The sequence below is a fragment of the Chiloscyllium plagiosum genome, chromosome 20 (assembly GCF_004010195.1).
Source record: "Chiloscyllium plagiosum isolate BGI_BamShark_2017 chromosome 20, ASM401019v2, whole genome shotgun sequence".
NCBI lineage: Eukaryota > Metazoa > Chordata > Chondrichthyes > Orectolobiformes > Hemiscylliidae > Chiloscyllium > Chiloscyllium plagiosum.
This window is the reverse complement of record NC_057729.1, coordinates 56,699,655-56,721,900: the sequence shown is the minus strand read 5'-3', so window position 1 is coordinate 56,721,900 and position 22,246 is coordinate 56,699,655. Positions and strand designations below refer to the sequence as shown.

General features: G+C 42.8%; 1 protein-coding gene across 1 annotated transcript in view; it reads right to left on the bottom strand.

Moving 5' to 3' along the window:
* Positions 1-22,246, bottom strand: part of angpt4 (angiopoietin 4) — a 125,321-nt gene that overhangs the window by 49,187 nt on the left and 53,888 nt on the right. The window contains exons 2-3 of the mRNA XM_043709991.1: positions 15,267-15,422; positions 3,265-3,386 (exon numbers count right to left, since the gene is read on the bottom strand). Coding sequence (XP_043565926.1) covers positions 3,265-3,386; positions 15,267-15,422 — 278 coding nt within the window. The remainder of the gene's footprint in view (positions 1-3,264; positions 3,387-15,266; positions 15,423-22,246) is intronic.

Genomic DNA, 22,246 nt, shown 5'->3' with positions numbered 1-22,246 from the left:
CACCAAGCACTCCCCAAAACACACTCTCTCTCACACACATACACACACATACACACACATACACACACCCAGCACCCCCAACACACACTCTCTCTCTCACACACACACACACATACTATATATGCACAAACACACACACGCACACACAGGCCCCCAATACATGAGCGCACACACTCGCACGCACATATACAAGCATGCACACACATGCACATACTCCTCAAACATGTCAAAATAATCCCAGGTTATCTGTTATGTTTGAGAAACATGCAGCTTGGAACCATTTACCACCCAGCAGGCTTTCTTCCCACAATGTATAAAGACCAGAACTGCCTCAGTGACCTGGTCCTAGAGCTTGCTAACATGGTCTGGCCCCTTGCACTATGTTTGAATTTATTTGTGTTTGTTTAACTAATGGTTAATTTTGTTCACAGAGCCCTGAATGATATTTTTACTCCCTGAATGACGAATGATTTACAGGACATTATGACAAAATAATACAGGCGTGAGCTACCACCTTGAGAGTGGGACCCAGGGACGGGGGGCTTTACTTTTTCAGCTCTGCTACATCTGAAAGCCCCTCTCTACACATTGTAGTCTAAGCAGGAAATCTCACCGGCAACATGAGCTCCAGCTATCCTCTGTGAATGGTTTAGTTTCCCAGGTAATGTTAACAAAGCCGTATGTGTTGAGTTTCCAACCCTCCAGGATTATCCTGTAGTCTTTAGAAATTGAAGAATAAACTGCAGGGTACCAATGCTAGCGATCCTACGCCGAAGACTGATTTCTAGTTTACAAACTGGCTACACTAGTGGGACACGGGCAACAGACACATGGGAATGCCAAGACATATAGATTTCTCTGAAGTCACATATCCATCTTGATGCAGAATTATAATCGCTGTTCCTTCATCGTTGCTGGATCAAAATGGTGGATTTCCTAGCCAACAGTACGCTGGACTGCAGCAAGAAAAGGGCTCACTATCCTATTCTCCAGGGTATTTAGGGATGGGCAATAAATGCTGGACTTGTCAGCACCACTAGCCATTAAAAATCACCAATACTCATAGAGTCATAGAGTCATACAGCACGGAAACAGACCCTTCAGTCCAACCCATCCTCACCAATCAGACATCTCAATCTGATCTCATTGCTAGCATTTGGCTCCAAATCCTTCCTATTCATATACCCATCCAAATGCCTTTTAAATGTTGTAATTGTACCAGCCTCCACCACTTCCTCTGGCAGCCCATTCCATTCACACACCACCCTCCATGTGAAAAGGTTGCCCCTTCGGTCCTTTCTCCTCTCACCCTCAATGTCACTGGCAGGAAACACATTTGGGACGTTGTGGTCACAAAAGTGGTTCTAAAGATGATTGTGCTCTTTTCCTCAAGGTGAACATACCCAAGCACAGCCCAGGATGGGTGAACATACCCAATCACAGCCCAGGATGGGTGAACATACCCAAGCACAGCCCAGGATGGATGAACATACCCAAGCAAAGCTCAGGACGAGTGAACATACCAATCACAGCTCAGGATGGGTGAACATACCCAAGCACAGCTCAGGATGGTTGAACATACCAATCAATGCCCAGGAAGGGTGAACATACCCAATCACAGCTCAGGATGGGTGAACATACCCAATCACAGCTCAGGATGGGTGAACATACCCAAGCACAGCCCAGGATGGGTGAACATACCAATCAATGCCCAGGATGGGTGAACATACCCAATCACAGCTCAGGATGGGTGAACATACCCAATCACAGCTCAGGATGGGTGAACGTACCCAATCACAGCTCAGGATCGGTGAACATACCAATCACAGCCCAGGATGGGTGAACATACCAATCACAGCTCAGGATGGGTGAACATACCCAATCACAACCCGGTTGGGCGAACATACCCAAGCACAGCCCAGGATGGGTGAACGTACCCAATCACAGCTCAGGATGGGTGAACGTACCCAATCACAGCTCAGGATCGGTGAACATACCAATCACAGCTCAGGATGGGTGAACATACCAATCACAGCCCAGGATGGGTGAACATATCCAATCATCGCCCAGGATGGGTGAACTTACCCAATCACAGCCCAGGATGGGTGAACATACCCAATCACAGCCCAGGATAGGTGAAACAGTAAGGTGGATTCTTTATATGAAGATAAGGTGATACCAGTATGGTCCGTATGGTCCACCTGGTTTCTATAAGAGTACTTAACTAGTCATGGGATTGCTACATCGCATCCTATCAAGTAGTTTAAGATATGACCTCTTAAAGGTACATCTCATCAGCTGGACATTTTCTTTACCTTGCGTTTCTGTTTCTTTAAGTTTGACTCTTGTTTTTAATTCTAACTATTTCATTCTAAGATGATGCCAGTGAGTGGTGACTCTGTACACTTTTCATGGTACACCTGGACTCCTCTACTTGGGTACATGTGACAATCAAATCTAATCTAATCTCTTTAATCTAATCTAACCTAATCTAACAGAGATGAGGAATCTCAGTTACATTGACAGATTGGACAGAATGGGACTGTTCACCTCAGAGAAGAGAATGTTGGGATGAAATTTAATAGAAGTTTTCAAAATTATCCGTGAGCTGAATAGGGTGATTAGGGAGAAATTGTTCCCATTGATCGAAGAAACATATTGAAGGCAATTGGCAAAGTACTAATGATGACATGAGAAATCTTTTCATGCAGTGAGTGATCGGGATGCACAGCCTGAGAGTATGCTGGAGACAGGGACAATTGAAGCTTTCACAGTAGAATTGGATCATTATCTGAGAAAAGGAAAAAATGTGAAGGGCTATGGGGAGGAAACAAGGGGTTGGGAGTGCAACTGGGTGGATAGTGCCTTTGGAAAGCCATTACACACAACATGGCCTCTTTCTGTGCTGTAACTGGGCTGTGATTCATGATTTTTTGTGAGAGGTATTAGAGAAATGTTAGTTCTTTCTCTCTAGATCTGAGACTGGAGACAAACTCCTGGGTTTGTCCAATGGATATTATGATTGAATGGTTAGCTTGTGAGATATAGGCGGACTGCATTACCTCACTGGTAATGTCCTTCAGTGACATTCAAGATAAAGAAGCCTTTACTCTGTCTTTCAAAGACATCACCCTTAATGGGCTTTCACATTCTCGAGCCTGAGCACAGCTCATCAATCCTGAATCTGTCAGTATAACAAAGGACTGGTCTTAAAATGAGGACATAGAGTGGCCGCGAAGCAGTCAGGAATAGCAAGAACCTTACCAGTTCCTCTCTTGTATTTTGCTGATCTCATTGGTTTGCAGCATCAGTTGTTTCTCCAGTTTGTTGGTGGAGAGGGAATTTTCCAACAGTTGAATTTCAATTCTTGATGTCTGGTTTAAAACCTGCAAAGCAAATCATACAATTTGTGATTTAATTTTCTGCAGTGGGGTCATTGAGGCAACAAATTCTTACTCATTCTGTCACAGACTGTCTGTCCCCTGTCGTACAGGATGTAAATATTGTTGGAAAAATGCCAAAACATTTCATCTGACTGTCATCAGGACAAGTGCAAGAATGCCACATTTCAACCAGTCACAACAATGTTGACCACAGGAGCAAATGGTGCTGATTGGTTGACAAGTCAATGCTCATTGACCAATGCGTTGTCATGAAGAAGGCAACAGGAAACCACAAGCAGCTCAAGTTTCCAAGTAATCCAAAAAATGCACAAGGCTTGAACATAATTCTTCTGTTTAGAATAGAAGGTTTAAGTAACTGTACCTACATTGGGGAAGGAGTGACTTATAAAGAAACATAGAAGCATGGAAGATAGGAGCAGGAGTAGGCCATTCAACTCTTTGAGCCTGCTCCACCATTCAATATAATCATGGCTGCAGTCTCCGTTCCCATTTTCTCCCTATATTATTTGATCCCTTTTGTCCAAAGAGCTATATCTAACTCCTTCCTGAAAATATTTGATGCTTCGGCCTCAACCACTTTCTGTGGCAGAAAATCCCACAGGCTCCCCACACTCTGGGTGAGCAATTTCTCCTCGTCTGAGTCTTTAAAGGTTCTCGACTCCACGGTCATCAACAACATCCTGTGTTTACCCGACCTAGTCCTGTTCAAACTGTAGAGGTTTATATGAGATTGTCACAAGTCAAGAGTGTGATAGAATACTCTCCGCTTACCTCAAAAGGTGGAGCTCCAACAACACTCAAGGAGCTCGACACCATCCAGGACAAAACAGCCCCCACTTGATTGGCACTACATCCACAAACACCCACTCCCTCCACCACTGATGCTCAGTAGCAGCAGTATGTACCATCTACAGGATACACTGTAGAAATTCACCAAAGAACCTCAGACAGCACCTTCCAAGTCCACCACCACTTCCATCTAGAATAACAACGGCGGCAGATACATCATAGAACCATCTCATAGAATCCCCACAGTGTGGAAACAGGCCATTTCGCCAACAAGTCCACACTGAAACTTCAAAGAATAATCCACCCAGACCCACTCCCCCCTACCCTATTACTGTACATTTACCCCATGACTAATATAACTAACCTACACATCCCTAAACACCATCCGCAATTTAGCATGTCCAATTCACCTAAACTGCACATTTTTGGACTGTGGGAGGAAACCCACACAGACACGGGGAGAATGTACAAACTCCAGGGACCTGGGTTCGATTCGTGCCTCGGGCAGCTGTGTGGAGTTTGCACATTCTCCCCGTGTCTGTGTGGGTTTCCTCCGGGTGCTACGGTTTCCTCCCACATTCCAAAGATGTGCCGGCCAGGTGAATTGGCCATGCTAAATTGCCTGCAGTGTTAGGTGCATTAATCGTGGGTAAATATAGGGTAGGGGCATGGGTCACTCTTTGGATGGTTGGTGTGGACTTGTTGGGCCAAAGGGCCTGTTTCCACACTATAGGGAAACTAATCTAATCCACAAAGACAGTTGCCAAGGCTGGAATCGAACCCAGGTCCCTGGTGCTGAGAGGCAGCAGTGCTAACCACTGAGCCCATGCAAGCATCACCCCTGCAAGCTTCCCCCCCAGCAGCTCACATCTCACAGGTGATTAAAATAAAATGGCATGATAATGTGATACAGTGAGGAAAAGAGGGCACAGATTTAAGATAATTGGTAAAAGAAGCAAGAGAGAGACAAAAAGTAACCTTATTGCAAAGTGAATGGTTAGGATCTGGAATGTTCGACCTCAGAATGTGCCGGAGGCAGGTTTGATTGAGGCATCCCAGAGAGAATTGGATTATTATTGGAAAAGGAAGAAGTTACAAGGGTAAGGGAGGAAGTGGGGTGAGTGGCACAAGGTAAGTTGTTCCTATGAAAAACCAGAACAAATCTAACATACCCAATGGATTCCTTTAATACTGTAACTTTTCTCTGATTCAGTGGGCATGAGCCCTTTCCTTGTAGCAGTGTGGGACAATTTCTGCATTAGGAGAATTTACAGCGTGGGGATTATGAAGAGAATTTATCCTGTGCATTGTTAGAAGATTGATTGTTCGGAGATTTTACTGTGTGGTTTGCAGTATTATTTGACTGTGAATTGCTGCTTGTCTAGAGTCAGCATGACCTTGTGGTGATTGTATTATGACTGTCAATCCTTCAATGCAGAGACTAATCAGTGTAACTGCCCGAACCATAGCATCTACTGGAGTGCAGCCTGGCTGCTCTCCCTCCATGAATTTTGTTGCTACTTGAAAAACTGTGTCAAGAGAATAAAGCAGATGAAAAGCGATTTAGGAGAGAGTTAAGAAAATACTCTGCTCAGCTTGGAGAACAGTCAAGGCTGTGATCTGAGCCTTGGCAACATAATGCAGTTTTAAAAAGTACTTTTAGCTCTGTTCTCTCATTACAGAACAAGTTTAAGATTTGAGAAGGCCATAAGTAAGACAAAGAACAAAGTAATAAAATGGCAAGTGTTAGTTGAGTTTAATGGAACTGAGTAAAACAAACTGGAAAAGCTCCCTGAAGAACTAAGAAATAGAATAGGAGTGGGAAATGTTTAAAGCAGCAACAAAGAGATTCCTGAAGAATCTGTTGCACTGAAGAAACCAGTAATGAGAAACTATACATGAATAAAGAAATAATGTTACAGCTGTAGAAGGCGTTGGTGAGGCCACATTGGGAGTACTGCGTGCAGTTCTGGTCACCCTACTAGAGTAAGGATATGATTAAACTAGAAAGAATGTAGAAAAGATTTACTAGGATGTTACCTGGACTGGAATGTTTGAGGAGAGGTAGGATAGGCTGGGACTTTTTTTCCCTGGAGCATAGGAGACTGAAGGGTGGCCTTATAGAGGTCTATAAAATCATGAGGGGCATAGAAAAGGTAGATAGCCGACAGCTTTCCCTCAGGACAGAGGAGTCTAAAACTAGAGAGCATAGGTTTAAGGGAAGAGGGGAGAGATACAAAAGATGAGAGAGGGGTAATTTTTTCACACGGAGGGTGCTGAGTGTCTGGAACAGCTGCCACAGGTAGTGGTGGAAGCAAGTACAATTTTGTCATTTAAGCAACATTTAGATGGGTACATGGATGGGATAGGTATGGAGGGATATGGACCAAACACAGGCAAATGGGAGTAGTTTAAATTGTGAAAACTGGGCAGCATGGACAAGTTGGGCTGAAAAGCCTGTTTTCACATTGTAGATCTCTACAACTCAAAACAAGGACAACATTGAAATGGAAGAAAACATTATTCACAAAATACAGAGACAACAAAGGGGAGAATGCCAATAAGGAATTTGGAATGGTTCAAACAGAGGTAAACATGCATTATGAAGGAAAGGAAAACTACAAATTTAAATTGTGAAGATATAAAAATATAGAACAAAAGAAAGTATTCTATGACACATAACTGACAGTAGAGGTGCCAAGAGAGGGATAAGATCAGTAAATGATACATATGACAAAGTTCCAACTAAATATTATGAAGTGTCAGAAATATGAAAGAGTTATTTTGTCTGTATTTACCAGTGGGATTAATAAGTTGACATTAAAGCAGCTAAATAGCTTCAGCCCGCTAGCCAAGATCCCTGGAGAAACCTCTTTAGCCAGAGAGTGGGAGAATGTGAAAGTTGCTGCATGGACTGGAGGCTGGGAATAACCTAGATGTACTCAATGGGAATCTCGGTAACCGGTTAATAGAGAACAAAATACAAGGAGATTGTGTATGAATTAGATGAAAAAGGTTAGGACAACATTACAGCAGCTTGCATCTGTTTGGCTGAAAGGCCTTTTTATGCAGTATAAGTACTTTGTGGTGGTTAATAATTACACAAGAGTTACAGAGCCAGAGGATTCAGCCAAATTATCCAAACTACTCTCCTCCCTCCGAACTTCGTCTCATCCTGTCAACCTACCCCATAATTCATAACCATATGCATTCTGCATCTTGAACCTACTTTGTCCTTCAAGAAGATTATGGCTGATCTGATTGTGGCCATAACTCAATTTTCCTACTTGCCATTCAACATCAAGAAGTTGTTAAATCCACCTCCACTGTTTTCTGGAGAAGAGAATTCCAAAGATCAAATACTGTCTGAGAGAGGTAATTTCTCTCACTGTTTCTGAACTAAGGAAGATTCTTATTTTGAAGTGACCTACCTCATTCCAGATTCCCCCATTAGGATAACAATTATCTCAGCGTGCACCCAGTCAAGTCCACTCAGATTTTAATATGATTCAAAACGTTCCACCTCTCATTCTGATAAATTCCAATGAGCATAGGCTCAAGGTATCTGAATAAGAGAACCCCTTCATCCTGGGAATTCTGGTAATGAATTTTTTCTGAACCATCTTTAAGGTAATTAAATGCAAACCCAAAACTGCACAGTGTATTCCCGGAGTGCATTCACCAATGTCCTATCCAGTCGCAGCAAGGCTCCCTTCCGTCCGCACACAATGCTCTTTGCTGTAAAGCAGAGATTTCCAAATTCTTTTTCCTGCTGTGAAGCCAGTTTGAGTCTTGAAATTTGTTATGGCCCCCTCAGTGAGTATTGTGACAGTGGAATGGGGGAAAGATTTATTAGAGGCAGGACTGTGATAAGAATACCTGAGGGTGCAGGGTGGGTATTGGGGTGGGTGTGGTGGTGGGCATTGAGGAATAGGGACTGGGGGAAGAGCCCTTCAGTGACCATTGCTGCCTGAGAACTAGCAATGCCTAACCTTCAGCTTGTGAAGTTTTGGTCCTGCCCCCTTTTTGGGAATCCTTACTATAACGGTTCATCCAGTCTGCTTCCTTAAGAAACCTGCTGTTTCTGTACACTAACTTTTCACGATTCATTCTCAAAGAAACATTTTTTAAAAATCACAATTTCTCTTTCACTAATTCCAGGTGATTCTGTCTGATTTGGTCACGGTTTTCCAAGTGTCTTGTTGTTGCTTCTTTCAGATGAATTGCTTTCTCAAGTGTGAGTTTTTCCATCTTCCTCTTAAATATGCCCATACTATTCTAATCCATCACTCATGTTGATAGCAAGTTTCACATTTTAATCCTGCCCAGGGGAAAGAGGTGTCTCCTGAACTCAGTGCAGGACTGATCACTGCCTGAGCAATAGGTGAAGCTAGTCATTTCATGTTGCTGCCAGGTAGTCAGTGCAAATAGGATCCTGTCATTGAGTCAAAAGAGTGTTCTGGCTATCACACAATTAAGTAATGTGGTGTATTAATTTTAATGACAGTGTGCTGTCAGGCCTAGGCTGTGCATTTCATTGCTTGCAAAACTTAGAACATAAAGTCCAACATTAAATATGATTCTGTGATGGGACAACACTTGCTAAACAATCTTGATTGTGCTAAGAATGCACAAAATGGACTCACTATGTGGCTCACTTAGTTTTGCGTGAAGGTATGTACAATCGCAGGCAGGCCTGTCCTTTACAAATAGACAGAACCTGTCCATGCACTGCGCCTTTTCAACCAAACGAAACATGTAGGACAACCATTCCCTGGTCCATTCCTAATGGCAATGCCTTAACCAATCAGAATTGACTTCTTAGTTTGAATTTAGACAAAAATTTGCCAGTTAATAGGTCCCTGATGCACTCTCATTGGCAATACCTCTATCATCAGAGTCTATTTGAAACCAATCAGTAGCATCTTCTCATGCAGTATAAATTATTATTCATTTGAAATTTGGTATTCTTGAAATTGTGTTCTGATATTTGATTAAAAAACTTCAACAGAATATTTTTTTTTCAGCAATATGCATTATGAATGATTGGATTTTATTTGTAGTGCCTAAGTTTGGCCTCCAATAGAAGAAGACAGCTTCTTAATTACCAAGGCAAGGAAAGATTCTCAGGGAAATGTAGGAATTAGATTGAGGTTAAAATCAGATCAGCAATGATCTTACTGAATGGCTGAGCAGGCTCGAAGGGCCGAATGGCCTATTCCTGTTCCTTGCTCCTTGTTTTAATGTTTGTAACTGAAAACACACAGATCAGATCTGCTCCTTGAAATCATTCCTGATATCCAATTCCCTCTGCACGGTGAACATTTAAGGTTCAATTTTTACTAGAATCCACGACTAGAAGATTTGACTGTTGGGATTTGAATGTTAATTTGAATTCTAATTGATGCCAGATGCCTCCTATCCCAATGTAATCCAGGCATCTGACTTGTCTCTGCATTGTTAAGTCGAAGGTGAGGTTCTCTGCTGCTATGATTTAGCTGGTGGAGTGGACGAGACATTTGTTGGCATCCTTTATATGTTGACTCTGTATTTTACTGAGTCTTTATGTCTGGGCTCAAACTCAAAGCTCAGTTTAATGTCAGGATAAGGATTGTCACAAGTTATTCACTAAAAAAAAGGACTCAACAGATTTGATTAAACTACATTTAAATAAAAAGATGTGTTGAATAAATCAAGGAAACTCTAAAAGGATAAAGAGCCTGATGTGGATAGATCGAAAGAACTTAGGGAGAATGTAGCAGGTACTCAGATTTAATCATAGAATCCCTACAGTGTGGAAGCCAGCCATTTGGCCCATCAAGTCCACACCGACCCTCCGAACAGCAGCCTACCCAGACCTGTTCCCCTAACCTAACACCCCACAATTTACCCAGCTAACCCCCCTAGCCCACACATCCCTAGACACTATGGGCAATTTAGCTTGGCCAATCCACCTAACCTGTGCATATTTAGACTGTGGGAGGAAACCAGAGCATCTGAAGGAAACCTGCATAGGCAGGATGTGTAAACTCCAAGCAGACTATTGCTGAGGCCAGAATTGAGCCCAAGTCTTTGGTGCTGTGAGGCAGCAGTGCTAACCAGTGAACCTACTGTGTTGCCATGATTCAACAGAAAAATATACAGCACCAGAGGACAGACCGGGAGCTAATGTCATTCTGATTTGAAAAGGAAACAGAACACGTCTTGAATTATCAATCAGTCGGTTTAGCATTGGTTGTTTGAAAAATAATGGAATCCTCAATATAGGAGAGAATAGAGGAACATTTAGAAATTAGAAATTTAATAATGAATTGTTAGCATAGATGTTAAAAGGGAAAAATTTGCTTGACCAACCTTACTGAATTCCTTTGAAGAGGGAACAGAGGAAGTGGACACTGATAATACAGTCGATTAAACTCTACAGGATTTTCCAAAGAACTTCGATAAGATAACCTATGACAGACTAATGAATGTCAAGTCAGGAGATTTGTGGCAAAATGAATTGCTGGCTGGCTTCAAGACAGGAAGCAGAGAGTGGGAATAAATAGTTGTCATTTAGAGTGCAGAGGTGTGGAGTGGTGTTGGACCTGGAGGAGATAGGTTTTTAATTAAGAGGCTGAATAGCCTATTCCTGCTCTGACTTTGTATGTTCTTCTCAGTGCTAGGACCATGCTGTTCACAAGTTACATTAAAGCTTTGTATTAAAGATTTAGACGTGAGAATCAAGAACAGTTTCTACATTTGTAGATCACATCAATTGGAAGACAACCAATGATGAGGACTGCATCAAAGTACAGGAGGACATGAATAGACTTGGAAAATGGCAACATAATTGGTGAATGAAGTTCAACACAGAAAAATATGAGGAAGTACATGTTTGTCAGAAGAATATTCGGAAGACTAGAATACCATTTGGAAGAAGAGTCCAGGTGGGGTCAAGGAACAGAAAGATCTTGGAGTAAAGATACATCAATCATTAAAAGTTGCTCCTTAGGTTAGCAAGGCTGTAAGAAGCAAATCAAACAGTTGGCTTTCTTTCTGGAGGGATAGAATTGAAAAGGGAAGTTGCGCTAAATCTATACTGAACTTTAGTTAAACTAAATGTATAGCACCAAGTGCAGTTCTAGTTGCTGTATATTAAAAAGAATATAGAGGCACTGGACAGGGTTCAGAAATGGTTTATAAACATGATACCAGGAACATGGGATTTACTCCTGAATTCAGAAGAATGAGAGGTGAACAATTGGTTTCATTAACATGATGAAGGTTTTGTTTATCAAGTAAAGGCAGGGAATGTTTCCTCTTGTGGAGAGGAGCATAAGGAGCTGTCAGTGTAAGACGTCACCAAGAAAACCAAAGGGAATTCCGGAGAAACCTCATTACCCAGCGAGTTGGGAAGAAAGTAGAACTCGCTTCCACAGGGAATGGTTGATGCATTGACATGTGGATGAAAGAGGAATGAACTGAGGGTTAGTGCAGTAATTGGAACAAACGCCAGCTGAGTCTCATTGACTGTGAGATCCTTGATTGGGGTTGTAACCTGGGTCAATCAGGGAGCCCTGGCTGACAGATAAAAACAAGGGATTCCAAGAGTCTCCTCATTCTAGAGACTGGCTTTGAGCTGGCTGGTCAGAGCCTATGTGCTGTGCACATGTAAATAAAAGGTGACTTGGTGACGGGATACCAGACTCTGTGCAATTATTTCAGTTAGACAGTAGATTTAGTTGAGGAAAGATGGGAGGGGAGGCTTGAATGTTGCATAACAATCTAATAGCTTGTGTAACTCAGCCACAATAAATAATTCAGAAAAAATATAGCAGATGGAATTTAATGTGGAGAAGTATGGAGTTATCCATCAGAGTTTGAGAAAAAGAAACTATGATGTCATCTTAGAGGTTAAAGCTTTGGAGGACCAGAGAGCTATAGTTGTGGGTGAAGTGCCGGAAGACTGGAGGTTGGCTAAGGTGGTGCCACTGTTTAAGAAAGGTGGTAAGGACAAGCCAGGGAACTATAGACCAGTGAGCCTGGTGGTGGGCAAGTTGTTGGAGGGAATCCTGAGGGACAGGATGTACATGCATTTGGAAAGGCAAGGACTGATTGGGGATAGTCAACATGGCTTTGTGCACGGGAAATCATATCTCACAAGCCTAGTTGAATTTTTTGAAGAAGTAACAAAGAGGATTGATGAGGGCAGAGCGGTAGATTGAAATGGATGCCAGTAAGATGTTTGACAAGATTCCGCACGGGAGATTGGTTAGAAAGGTTAGATCTCATAGATTACAGGGAGAATTAGCCATTTGGTGGTGGAGGGTTGTTTTTCAGACTGGGGGCCTGTGAGCAGTCTGGTGCCACAAGGATCGGTGCTGGGTCCATTACTTTTTGTCATTTACATAAATGATTTGGATGTGAGCATAACAGGTATAGTTAGTAAGTTTGCAGATGACACTAAAATTGGAGGTGTAGTGGACAGTGAAGAAGGTTACCTCAGATTACAACGGGTTCTTGATCAGATGGGCCAAGCAGTGGCAGATGGAGTTTAATTTAGATAAATTTGAGGTGCTGCAGTTTGGGAAAGCAAATCTTAGCAGGACTTATACACTTAATGGTAAGGTCCTAGGGAATGTTGCTGAACAAAGAGACCTTGGAGTGCAGGTTCATAGCTCCTTGAAAGTGGAGTCGCAGGTAGATAGGATAGTGAAGAAGGTATGCTTTGCCTTATTGGGCAGACTATTGAGTACAGGAGTTGGGAGGTCATGTTGTGGCTGGACAGGACATTGGTTAGGCTACTGTTCAAATATTGCATGCAATTCTGGCCTCTTTATCGGAAAGATGTTGTGAAACTTGAAAGGATTCAGAAATGATTTACAAGAATGTTGCTAGGGTTGGAGGATTTGCGCTATAGGGAGAGGTTGTGTATACTAGGGCTGTTTTCCCTGGAGCTTTGGATGCTGAGGGGTAACCTCATAGAAGTTTATAAAATCATGAGGGACATGGATAGGATAAATAGATAAGGTATTTTCCCTGGGATCAGGGAGTCCAGAACTACAAGGCATAGGTTTAGGGTGAGAGGGGAAAGATATAAAAGAGACCTAAGGGGCAATCTTTTCACACAGAGGGTGGTACATGTATGGAATGCGTTGCCAGAGGAAGTGGTGGAGACTGGTACAATTGCAACATTAAAAAGGCAGGTGCATGGCTATGTGAACAAGAAGGGTTTGGAGGAATATGGGCCGGATGCTGGCAGGTGGGACTAGACTAGGTTGGGATATCTGGTCGGCATGGACAAGTTGGACCAAAGGGTCTATTTCCGTGTTGTACATCTCTATTACTCTATAACACGGTAATAAACTGAATGGACAGAACGGCCTATTTCTCCGTTTTCTGTCCAGTGTAATTCTACGGCACCTTTCACAATCACAGCACATCCCAGAGCAGTTTCACAGTCAGTGAAATGCTTTTCAACTGCAGTCATTTTTGGAAAGTAGGGAGTAGTTGACATTCCTCATCAGGCACCCGGCATTGATTTTAAGCAGAAAGATTGCCTCTATGTTTTGAATTTTCTTCATTCCCTGTTGGAACTGATCTTTCCTGGGACACTGGTTAAATCCAATGTCAGTAGAAGAATCATATTATTTAATTCATTGCCACGGAAGGCTGTGGCAGCCAGGCCATTGAGATAGATAGGTTCTTGAGTATCAAGGAGATCAAGGGTTACGAGGAGAAAGTGGGAGAGTTAGGCTGAGAAACATATCAGCCATGATTGAGTGGCAGACCAGACTGGATGGGCTGAATGGCCTAATGTCTTATGGTGTTATTTGCTTCACCTTTTACTAAAAGCTGTTTGTGGAAGAAACTCCTTGAAAGTGGAGTTGCAGGTAGATAGGATAGTGAAGAAGGCGTTTGGTATGCTTTCCTTTATTGGTCAGAGTATTAAGTACAGGAGTTGGGAGGTCATGTTGCGGCTGTACAGGACATTGGTTAGGCTACTGTTGGAATATTGTGTGAGGTTTAGGGTGAGAGGGGAAAGATATAAAAGAGACCTAAGGGGCATCTTTTTCACACAGAGGGTAGTATGTGTGTGGAATGAGCTGCCAGAGGAAGTGGTGGAGGCTGGTACAATTGCAACATTTAAGAGGCATTTGGATGGGTATATGAATAGGAAGGGTTTGGAGGGATATGGGGTGGGTGCTGGCAGGTGGGTTAGGATATCTGGTCAGCATGGACGGGTTGGGGACCGAAGAGTCTGTTTCCATGCTGTACATCTCTATAACTCTATGACTCTAAGAATGCTGGAAGAAAATTCAATACTAGCCTTCAAAAAGGGATTTGATAAATATAGGAAAGGACTGGTCTTCAGTTGAGTGAAGCCTAAAGTACAGGAGTGTCGTTCTAATGATACACCATTTCCACATCTCCAAGACAGAACCAGGTTCAACTGTGGAAGATATGGTGAGAAATCCTGGAAGTTTCAATGACAACCTACATTTCTGTAATCTTGCAAAACTTCTTAAAACAGGGTGAGATCAGACAAAATCTGACTCTGGGCCAGATGAAGGTAGAAAAAAGAGGTTCTGAGGAGTGTCTTATTTGAAGACAGAGAAATGTAGAGGTGGAGAAGTTTTAAGAGGGATTTTAAGGTGTTAGGATGTGCAGGGTTGAAGGCACAGCTGGCAAGAGATAAGTGATGGATCAGAGGCAAGATTTGAAGCAGCACAGAGGAAGAGGATATAGGGATAAGGATGGGCAAAGACGTTTGAAAGAATTTGAACACAAATTTAAAATCAAGCTGTTGCTACACCGGGAACCAGTACAGATTACTAAGGAAGGGGAAATCTGGACTGTCTCTCTGGAAGGCTATTGATATTCGCCTACTGAAACACTCAAGGCAGAGATAGATAGATTTTGGTTGGATGAGGGATGTGTTGATTTGCGATCAGAAGTGATTAGGTGGTGAATCCAGACCAAAAGCCTAATGTAGCTCAACAAGCATGAAGCTGATGGGGGAACGGGACTCATGCTGACTTTGAATAGCAGGTTGTTGAAGAGAAGTGTGAGTGTGAGGAACTAACATACCTGTGCTTCAACATCAGTGAGCTTGCGGGTTTGTTCAGCTGTCTGGCTCAGGAGGTGTGTGCCAATTTCCAACATGGTCACTGTGTGATTCTGCACAGCACTCTGCTGCATCTGAGACATCTCAGACCTGATGTTATCCTGGATGTAGCCTTCAAGCTGTGAGAGAATGAAAAAGGGAGAATTGGAATCATTATTTAAAGAGCTTGCAGTAATTACGGTGTGCTGTGATTCAGTAGATAGCACTGCTGTCTGTGAGCTAGCTGGCTGTTGGTTCAAGCACCACTCTAATGATTTATCAACATGGTAAGACCATAAGGTGAAGGAACAGCAATAGGCATTCAGCCCCTCGTGTCAGTTGATCACGGCTGATGTGTTTCTCAACCCCAATCTTTTGCCTTCTCTCCATAACCTTTCCACTTATGAATCAGGAACCCACCTATCTCTGTCCTAAATGTACTTGGCCACCACAGCCCTCTGCAGCAATGAGTTCCACAGACTCACTACCCTTTCAATGAAGAAGTTCTTGCTCAACTTAGTTCTAAACAGGGCTTCCCTTCACTCTGAGGCTGTGCGCCCGGGTCCTAGTCTCTCTGCCAGTGGGAGCATCTCCTCCATGTCCACTCTATCCAGGCTTCTCAATATTCTATATGTTTCAATCAGAACCTCCCACATCCTTCTAAACTCCACCCAGTACAGACCCAGAGTCCTCAATCGTTGCTTATGCCCTTCATCCCCAGGACTGTTCTTATATAATTCCTCTAGACCCCGTCCAAGGCTAGCACATCCTTCCTTCGATATGGGGCCCAAAAGTGACCACAGTATTACAAATGTGGTCTGACCAGAGCCTTACACAGCCTCAGCAGTACATCTCTTACACACTGTATTCTAGCCCTCTTGTAATGAATGCTAACGTTGCATTTGCCTTTCAAATTGAACCTAAATGCTAACCTTAAGAGAATTTTGAATTATGACTCCTAAGTCCCTTTGTGCTTCAGATTTCCCAAGTCTTTTCCCATTTATAGTCTAAGCGTCTATTCTTCCAAGTAAAGTGCATAAATTCCCACATTCCCACACTGTATTCTGTCTGCCACTTTATTGCCCACTCTCCCAGCCTGGCCAAGTCCTTCTGCAGCCTCCCCACTACCTCAGCACTACCTGTCCCTCCACTTATCTTTCTGGCATCTGCAAACATAGCAACAATGCCCTTGGTTCCTTCGTCTACATGGTTAATGTATTCTGTGAATAGCTATGGTCCCAGCACTGAACTCCAGGGAACTCCACTCGCCTAACTTGTTTGTTCCTTCTTCAAAGAATTCTAACAGATTCTAAACTGAGCTCCCTCTGATGAAGCCAAGCTAACTAATCGAGACAGAGAGTTTTTGATGGGACTGAGGGCACATTGCACTGCCTTTTGGATAAGAAATTAAATCAAGTCCCTGCTTGCTCCTCAGGTTGATAATCTGTGATCATAACACAACATAAATAGCTCAAGGTGCTTCACAGGACATAACATCATCAAACTTGGACAATGAGCCCATAAGCAGCTACTGGAACAGAAGATCCAAAATGAGATCAACGAGATAGGTTTTACAGAGTTTACTAAAGAAGGTGGGAGAGAGATTGTAAGGCCGAGAGGTTTAGAGAGGGAATTCCAGAATGGGATAGATCCTATTGTGACAAGAGGAAGAGCAGGGAAACCTTTTTTGGTGTCCTGAGCAGTGTTTACTTTTTAACAATCATCACTAAAACAGATGTTTAGCCATTATCACATTGTTGATTGTGGGAGCTTGCTTTGTGTAAATTGGCAGCCATTTCCCTTACATTACAACAGTGATTTCATTAAGTGTGACCAAGAAAAGGTGTTATATAAATACATGTCTTGTTTTCTATATTTTGTGATCTAATATGTAATTGTCATTTGTGAAATCTTTTTGTGCATAATATGTTTTCTATGCTTCTAATAGCTCAACATTTTGAAACTGCTTTAAGATGTCCTAAAATATAAGACAGTATAAATCTAGGAGTTAATTTTTAAGGTCCTTTAATTGATCTGAAGGTTATCTCTTAAAGCAGCCCTTGTATGTTTTAGCCTTGGAGTCTATGTTTAAACATTTAGGTAGCTCACAAGAGAACTCAAGGGTAACTTGTGTTTTTGTGAAGTGATATTGACTGAGTGTTAAGAGACACAGCAAAGCAGAGACAGGAAATCATAGGATGAAGCCACATGGGGAAAGCAACCAGGGTTCAACAGAATAGGAACTTTAGAGTTAAATAGTTTAATTATTTAATGTATTGACAGCACAAAGCACAATTAGAATTCGGAACTTAAATCTAAATGTTGACAAAACTGAAGTCCTAGAGTTCCCTCAAGCCAATATTTAACAGAGACTTGATTCAAATAAATAATTTGAGAGCAGCGTTGTTGCCAAGAAAATTAATTAACGTCTCTTTCAAAATAATGAAAAAAAGCCATATTCAGTATATATGCCAAGTTTATAAATGTATGTGATTTTCTGCAGGCTGATGTAATTAATCGGAAGAATTTTTCAGTGCGAAACGTAAATATTTTCCAACGCCCAGTTTCTTTTTGATTGGAAGAGCATAACTTTAATTTGGATAACAGCGAATGAAAGGATGAATCCCCTTTAGAAACTCAGTGAAACCACTCACAGTCACTGTAATCTCAGGCTACCGAGGTTTCGCTGTTATGAAGCAAGGCGTTCAGGTGGGTCAGTCACTGTAGCAAACAATGTCAATGCAATCTCTGCTATTCTAACATACACCGAGAAAAGAATCATACTTAGGCCAGACTATCTTGAGTTCCCATTTCCGAAGGATGTTGGTCAGGTTTAATGAAATGGAGGAGCTGGTGTTGGACTGGGGTGGACAAAGAAAAAAAATCACACATCACCAGATTATAATCCAACAGGTTTATTTGGAAGCACTAGCTTTTGGACCTCTGCTCCTTCATCAGGTAGCTGAAAGCTGCTGTTTCCAAATAAATCTGTTGGACTATAACCGGGTGATGTGTTTTTTAGGTTTAATGAATTCACTCCACAAACTTGCACTTGAAAACATTTGAACAGAGAGGATGGAGGAACCAGAGGTGGGGAGTTGTGTAATTTGGCGACAGTGGCTGGCATGCCCGGTTTGTCAGTTCACCCTCAGCTCCACCTTGGAGGTTGGTTTGGGAATGGAATAGCGATCTGTGTTTACATGCCAGCCAACAGTTCAAAGCCAAGAACCCAACTAGAATTTTCGATTAAATCTGTAGAATCCTCACAACACAGGCACACAGTGATGGCTTCCGAGGGGTAGATAGGAATCGAGGGGATTAAATGGAGGGCAGTAGCTGACGTTCCATGATAGTTTGAGGGCTTCCCTATTTACCAGGCTCCAGCCACAGCCAGACGCCAACCTCCCTCTACAATTATGCCCAGCAGATTCAGCCAACTTTTATTTCAGATTTTCTAAAGTTTCCAAGAGTGCACCTGAAAAGGTGCCTTCCCTCTCCCTCCCTTACCCAGGGTGACAGGCTGCAGCACCTTCCTATTGGCCCTCTAGCTTCGAAATCTCACCTGCCATGCCCCACAATTTGATTGTGAATACAGTGTCTCACCATTTTAAGTCCCAAGGTAGGACATAGAACATAGAGCGTTACAGCGCAGTACAAGCCCTTTGGCCCTCGATGCTGCGCCGATTTATGAAAATAATCTGATGCCCATCTAAGCGACACCATTCCATTATTATCCACATGTATGCCCAATGCCCATTTAAATACCCTTAATGTCGATGCGTCTACTACTGTTGCAGGCAGGCCATTCCACGCCCCTACTACACTCTGAGTAAAGAAACTACCGCTAATATCGGTCCTAAATCTATCACTCCTCAATTTAAAGCTATGTCCCTTTGTGTTAACCTTTACCATCTGAGGAAAAAGGTTCTCACTGTCCACCCTATCTAATCCTCTGATTATCTTATACGTCTTGATTAACTCACGTCTCAACTTTCTTCTCTCCAATAAAAACCGCCTCAGTTCCTTCAGCCTTTCCTCATATGACCTTCCCTCCATACCAGGCAACATCCGAGTAAATTTCCTCTGAATCCTTTCCAAAGCTTCCACATCCTTCTTATAATGCGGTGACCAGAACTGTACGCAATACTCCTAGTGGGCGGCACGGTGGCACAGTGGTTAGCACTGCTGCCTCACAGCGCCAGAGACCCAGGTTCAATTCCCGCCTCAGGCGACTGACTGTGTGGAGTTTGCACATTCTCCCCGTGTCTGCGTGGGTTTCCTCCGGGTGCTCCGGTTTCCTCCCACAGTCCAAAGATGTGCAGGTCAGGTGAATTGGCCATGCTAAATTGCCCGTAGTGTTAGGTAAGGGGTAGATGTAGGGGTATGGGTAGGTTGTGCTTCGGCGGGGCGGTGTGGACCTGTTGGGCCGAAGGGCCTGTTTCCACACTGTAAGTAATCTAATCTAATCTTACCAGTGTCTTGTACAGCTGAAGCATGACCTCCTGGCTCCGAAACTCAACCCCCCTACCAATAAACGCCAACACACCATATGTCTTATCAATGTGGGTGGCAACTTTCAGGGATTTATGCACCTTGACACCAAGATCTCTCTGTTCATCTACATTGCCAAGAATTTTACCATTAGCCCAGTACTGTGCATTCCTGTTACTTCTTCTGAAGTGAACTACCTCATACTTTTCTGCATTAAACTCCATTTGCCTCTTCTCAGCTCAGCTCTGCAGCTTATCTATGTCCATCTGTAACCCACAACATTCTTCGGCACTATCCACAACTCTATCTACCTTAGTGTCATTTGCAAATTTACTAACCCATCCTTCTAAGCCCACCTCCAGGTCAGTTATAAAAATGACAAACAGCAGTGGCCTCAAAACAGATCATTGCAGCACACCACTGGTAACCAAGCTCCCGGATGAACATCAACCACCATCCTCTGTCTTCAGCTAGCCAATTTCTGATCTAAACCACTAAATCACTGTATTTTGTGCAATACCCTACCGTGTGGAACCTTATCAAATGCTATACTGAAGTCCATATACACCACCTTCATCCACCCTGTTTTGTCACCTTCTCAAAGAACTCAATAAGATTAGTGACGCAGGACCTACCCTCACAAAACCATGTTGACTATCCCTAATCAAATTATTCCTTTCCAGATGATTATAAATCCTACCGCTTATAACCTTTTCCAAGACCTTACCCACACCCGAAGTAAGGCTCACTGGCCTATAATTACCAGGATTGTCCCGACTCCCCTTCTGAAACAAGGGAACAACATTTGCTCTCCTTCAGTCCTCTGGCACCACTCCTGTCGACAATGATGACATGAAGATTAAAGCTAAAGGTTCTGCAATCTCTTCCCTTGCTTCCCAGAGAATCTGAGGATAAATCCCATCCAGCCCAGGGATCTGATCTATTTACAGATCTTCCAAAATTGCTAAAACCTCCTCTTTGTCAAGTGCAATCCCAACTAATCTTGTAGCCTGTATCTCTGTAATCTCACTAACATTGCCCTTTTCCAATGTGAATACTGATGAAAAGTATTCATTAAGCACTTCCCCTATGTCCTCAGATTCCACACACAACTTCCCACTACTGTCATTGATTGGTCCTAATCTTACTCCAGACATTCTTTTATTCCTGCTATACCTATGGAAGGCCTCAGGGTTTTCCTTGACCCTATCCACCAACAACTTCGCATGTCCCCTCCTGACTCTTCTTAGCCCTCTCTTTAGATCTTTTCTGGCTAACTTACAACTCTCAAGCCCCCTAACTGAGCCTTCATGCCTTATCCTCACATAAGCCTTCTTCTTTCTCTTGACAAGAGCTTTAACTTCTTTAGTAAACCATGGCTCCCTCTCTCAACAAGTACTTCCCTGCCTGATAGGTATATACTTATTAAGGACCCATAGTAGCTGTTCCTTAAATAAGCTCCACATTTCAAGTGTGTCCATCCCCTGCAGTTTCCTTCACCATTATATGCATTCTAAATCAAGTCTAATTGCATCATAATTGCCTTTCCCCCAGTTATACCTCTTTCCCTGTTGTTTATACCTGTCCATACCCACTGCTATTGTAAACATAACTGAATTATGGTCACTATCGCCAAAGTGCTCACCTACCTCCAAATCTAACACCTGGTTGGGTTCAGTACCAAATCCAATATGGAATCACCCCTTGTTGGCCTGTCTACATACTGTGTCAGAAAACCCTCCTGCACACACTGAACAAAAACTGCCCCATCTAACCTACTTAAACTATAGTATTGCCAGTCAAAATTGGGAAAGTTAAAGTCCCCCATAACAACTACCCTGTCACTCTTGCTCCTATCATGAATCATCTTTGCAATCCTTTCTTCTACATCTCTGGAACAATTCAGAGGCCTATAGAAAACTCCCAACAGGGTTATCTCTCCTTTCCTATTTCTAACCTCAGCCCAAATTATCTCAGTGGATGAGTCCTCAAACATTATCTCAGCTGCTGTAATACTGTCCTTGATTAATAATGCTACACCCACCCCTTTTACCAACTTCTCCGTTTTTACTGAAACATCTAAATCCCAGAATCTGCAACAACCATTCCTGTCCCTGCTCTAGCCATGTCTTTGAAATGGTCACAGCATCAAAATCCCAGGTATCAACTGATGCTGCAGGTTCACCCACCTTATTCCGGATGCTCCTGGCATTGAAGTACACACATTTCAAACCAGCATCCTGATTGCCAGTGCCCTCTCGCAACCTTGAAAACCTATCCCTGACCTCATTACCCTCAACCTCCTGTACATGGAACTACAATTCAGGTTCTCATCCCCCTGCAGCAGTAGTTTAAACCTCCCCAAAGGGCATTAGCAAAATTACCCCGCCAGGATAGCGGTACCCCCCCTGGTTCAGGTGAAGACCACCCTGTTTGTAAAGGTCCCACCTTCCTCAGAAAGAGCCCCAATTAT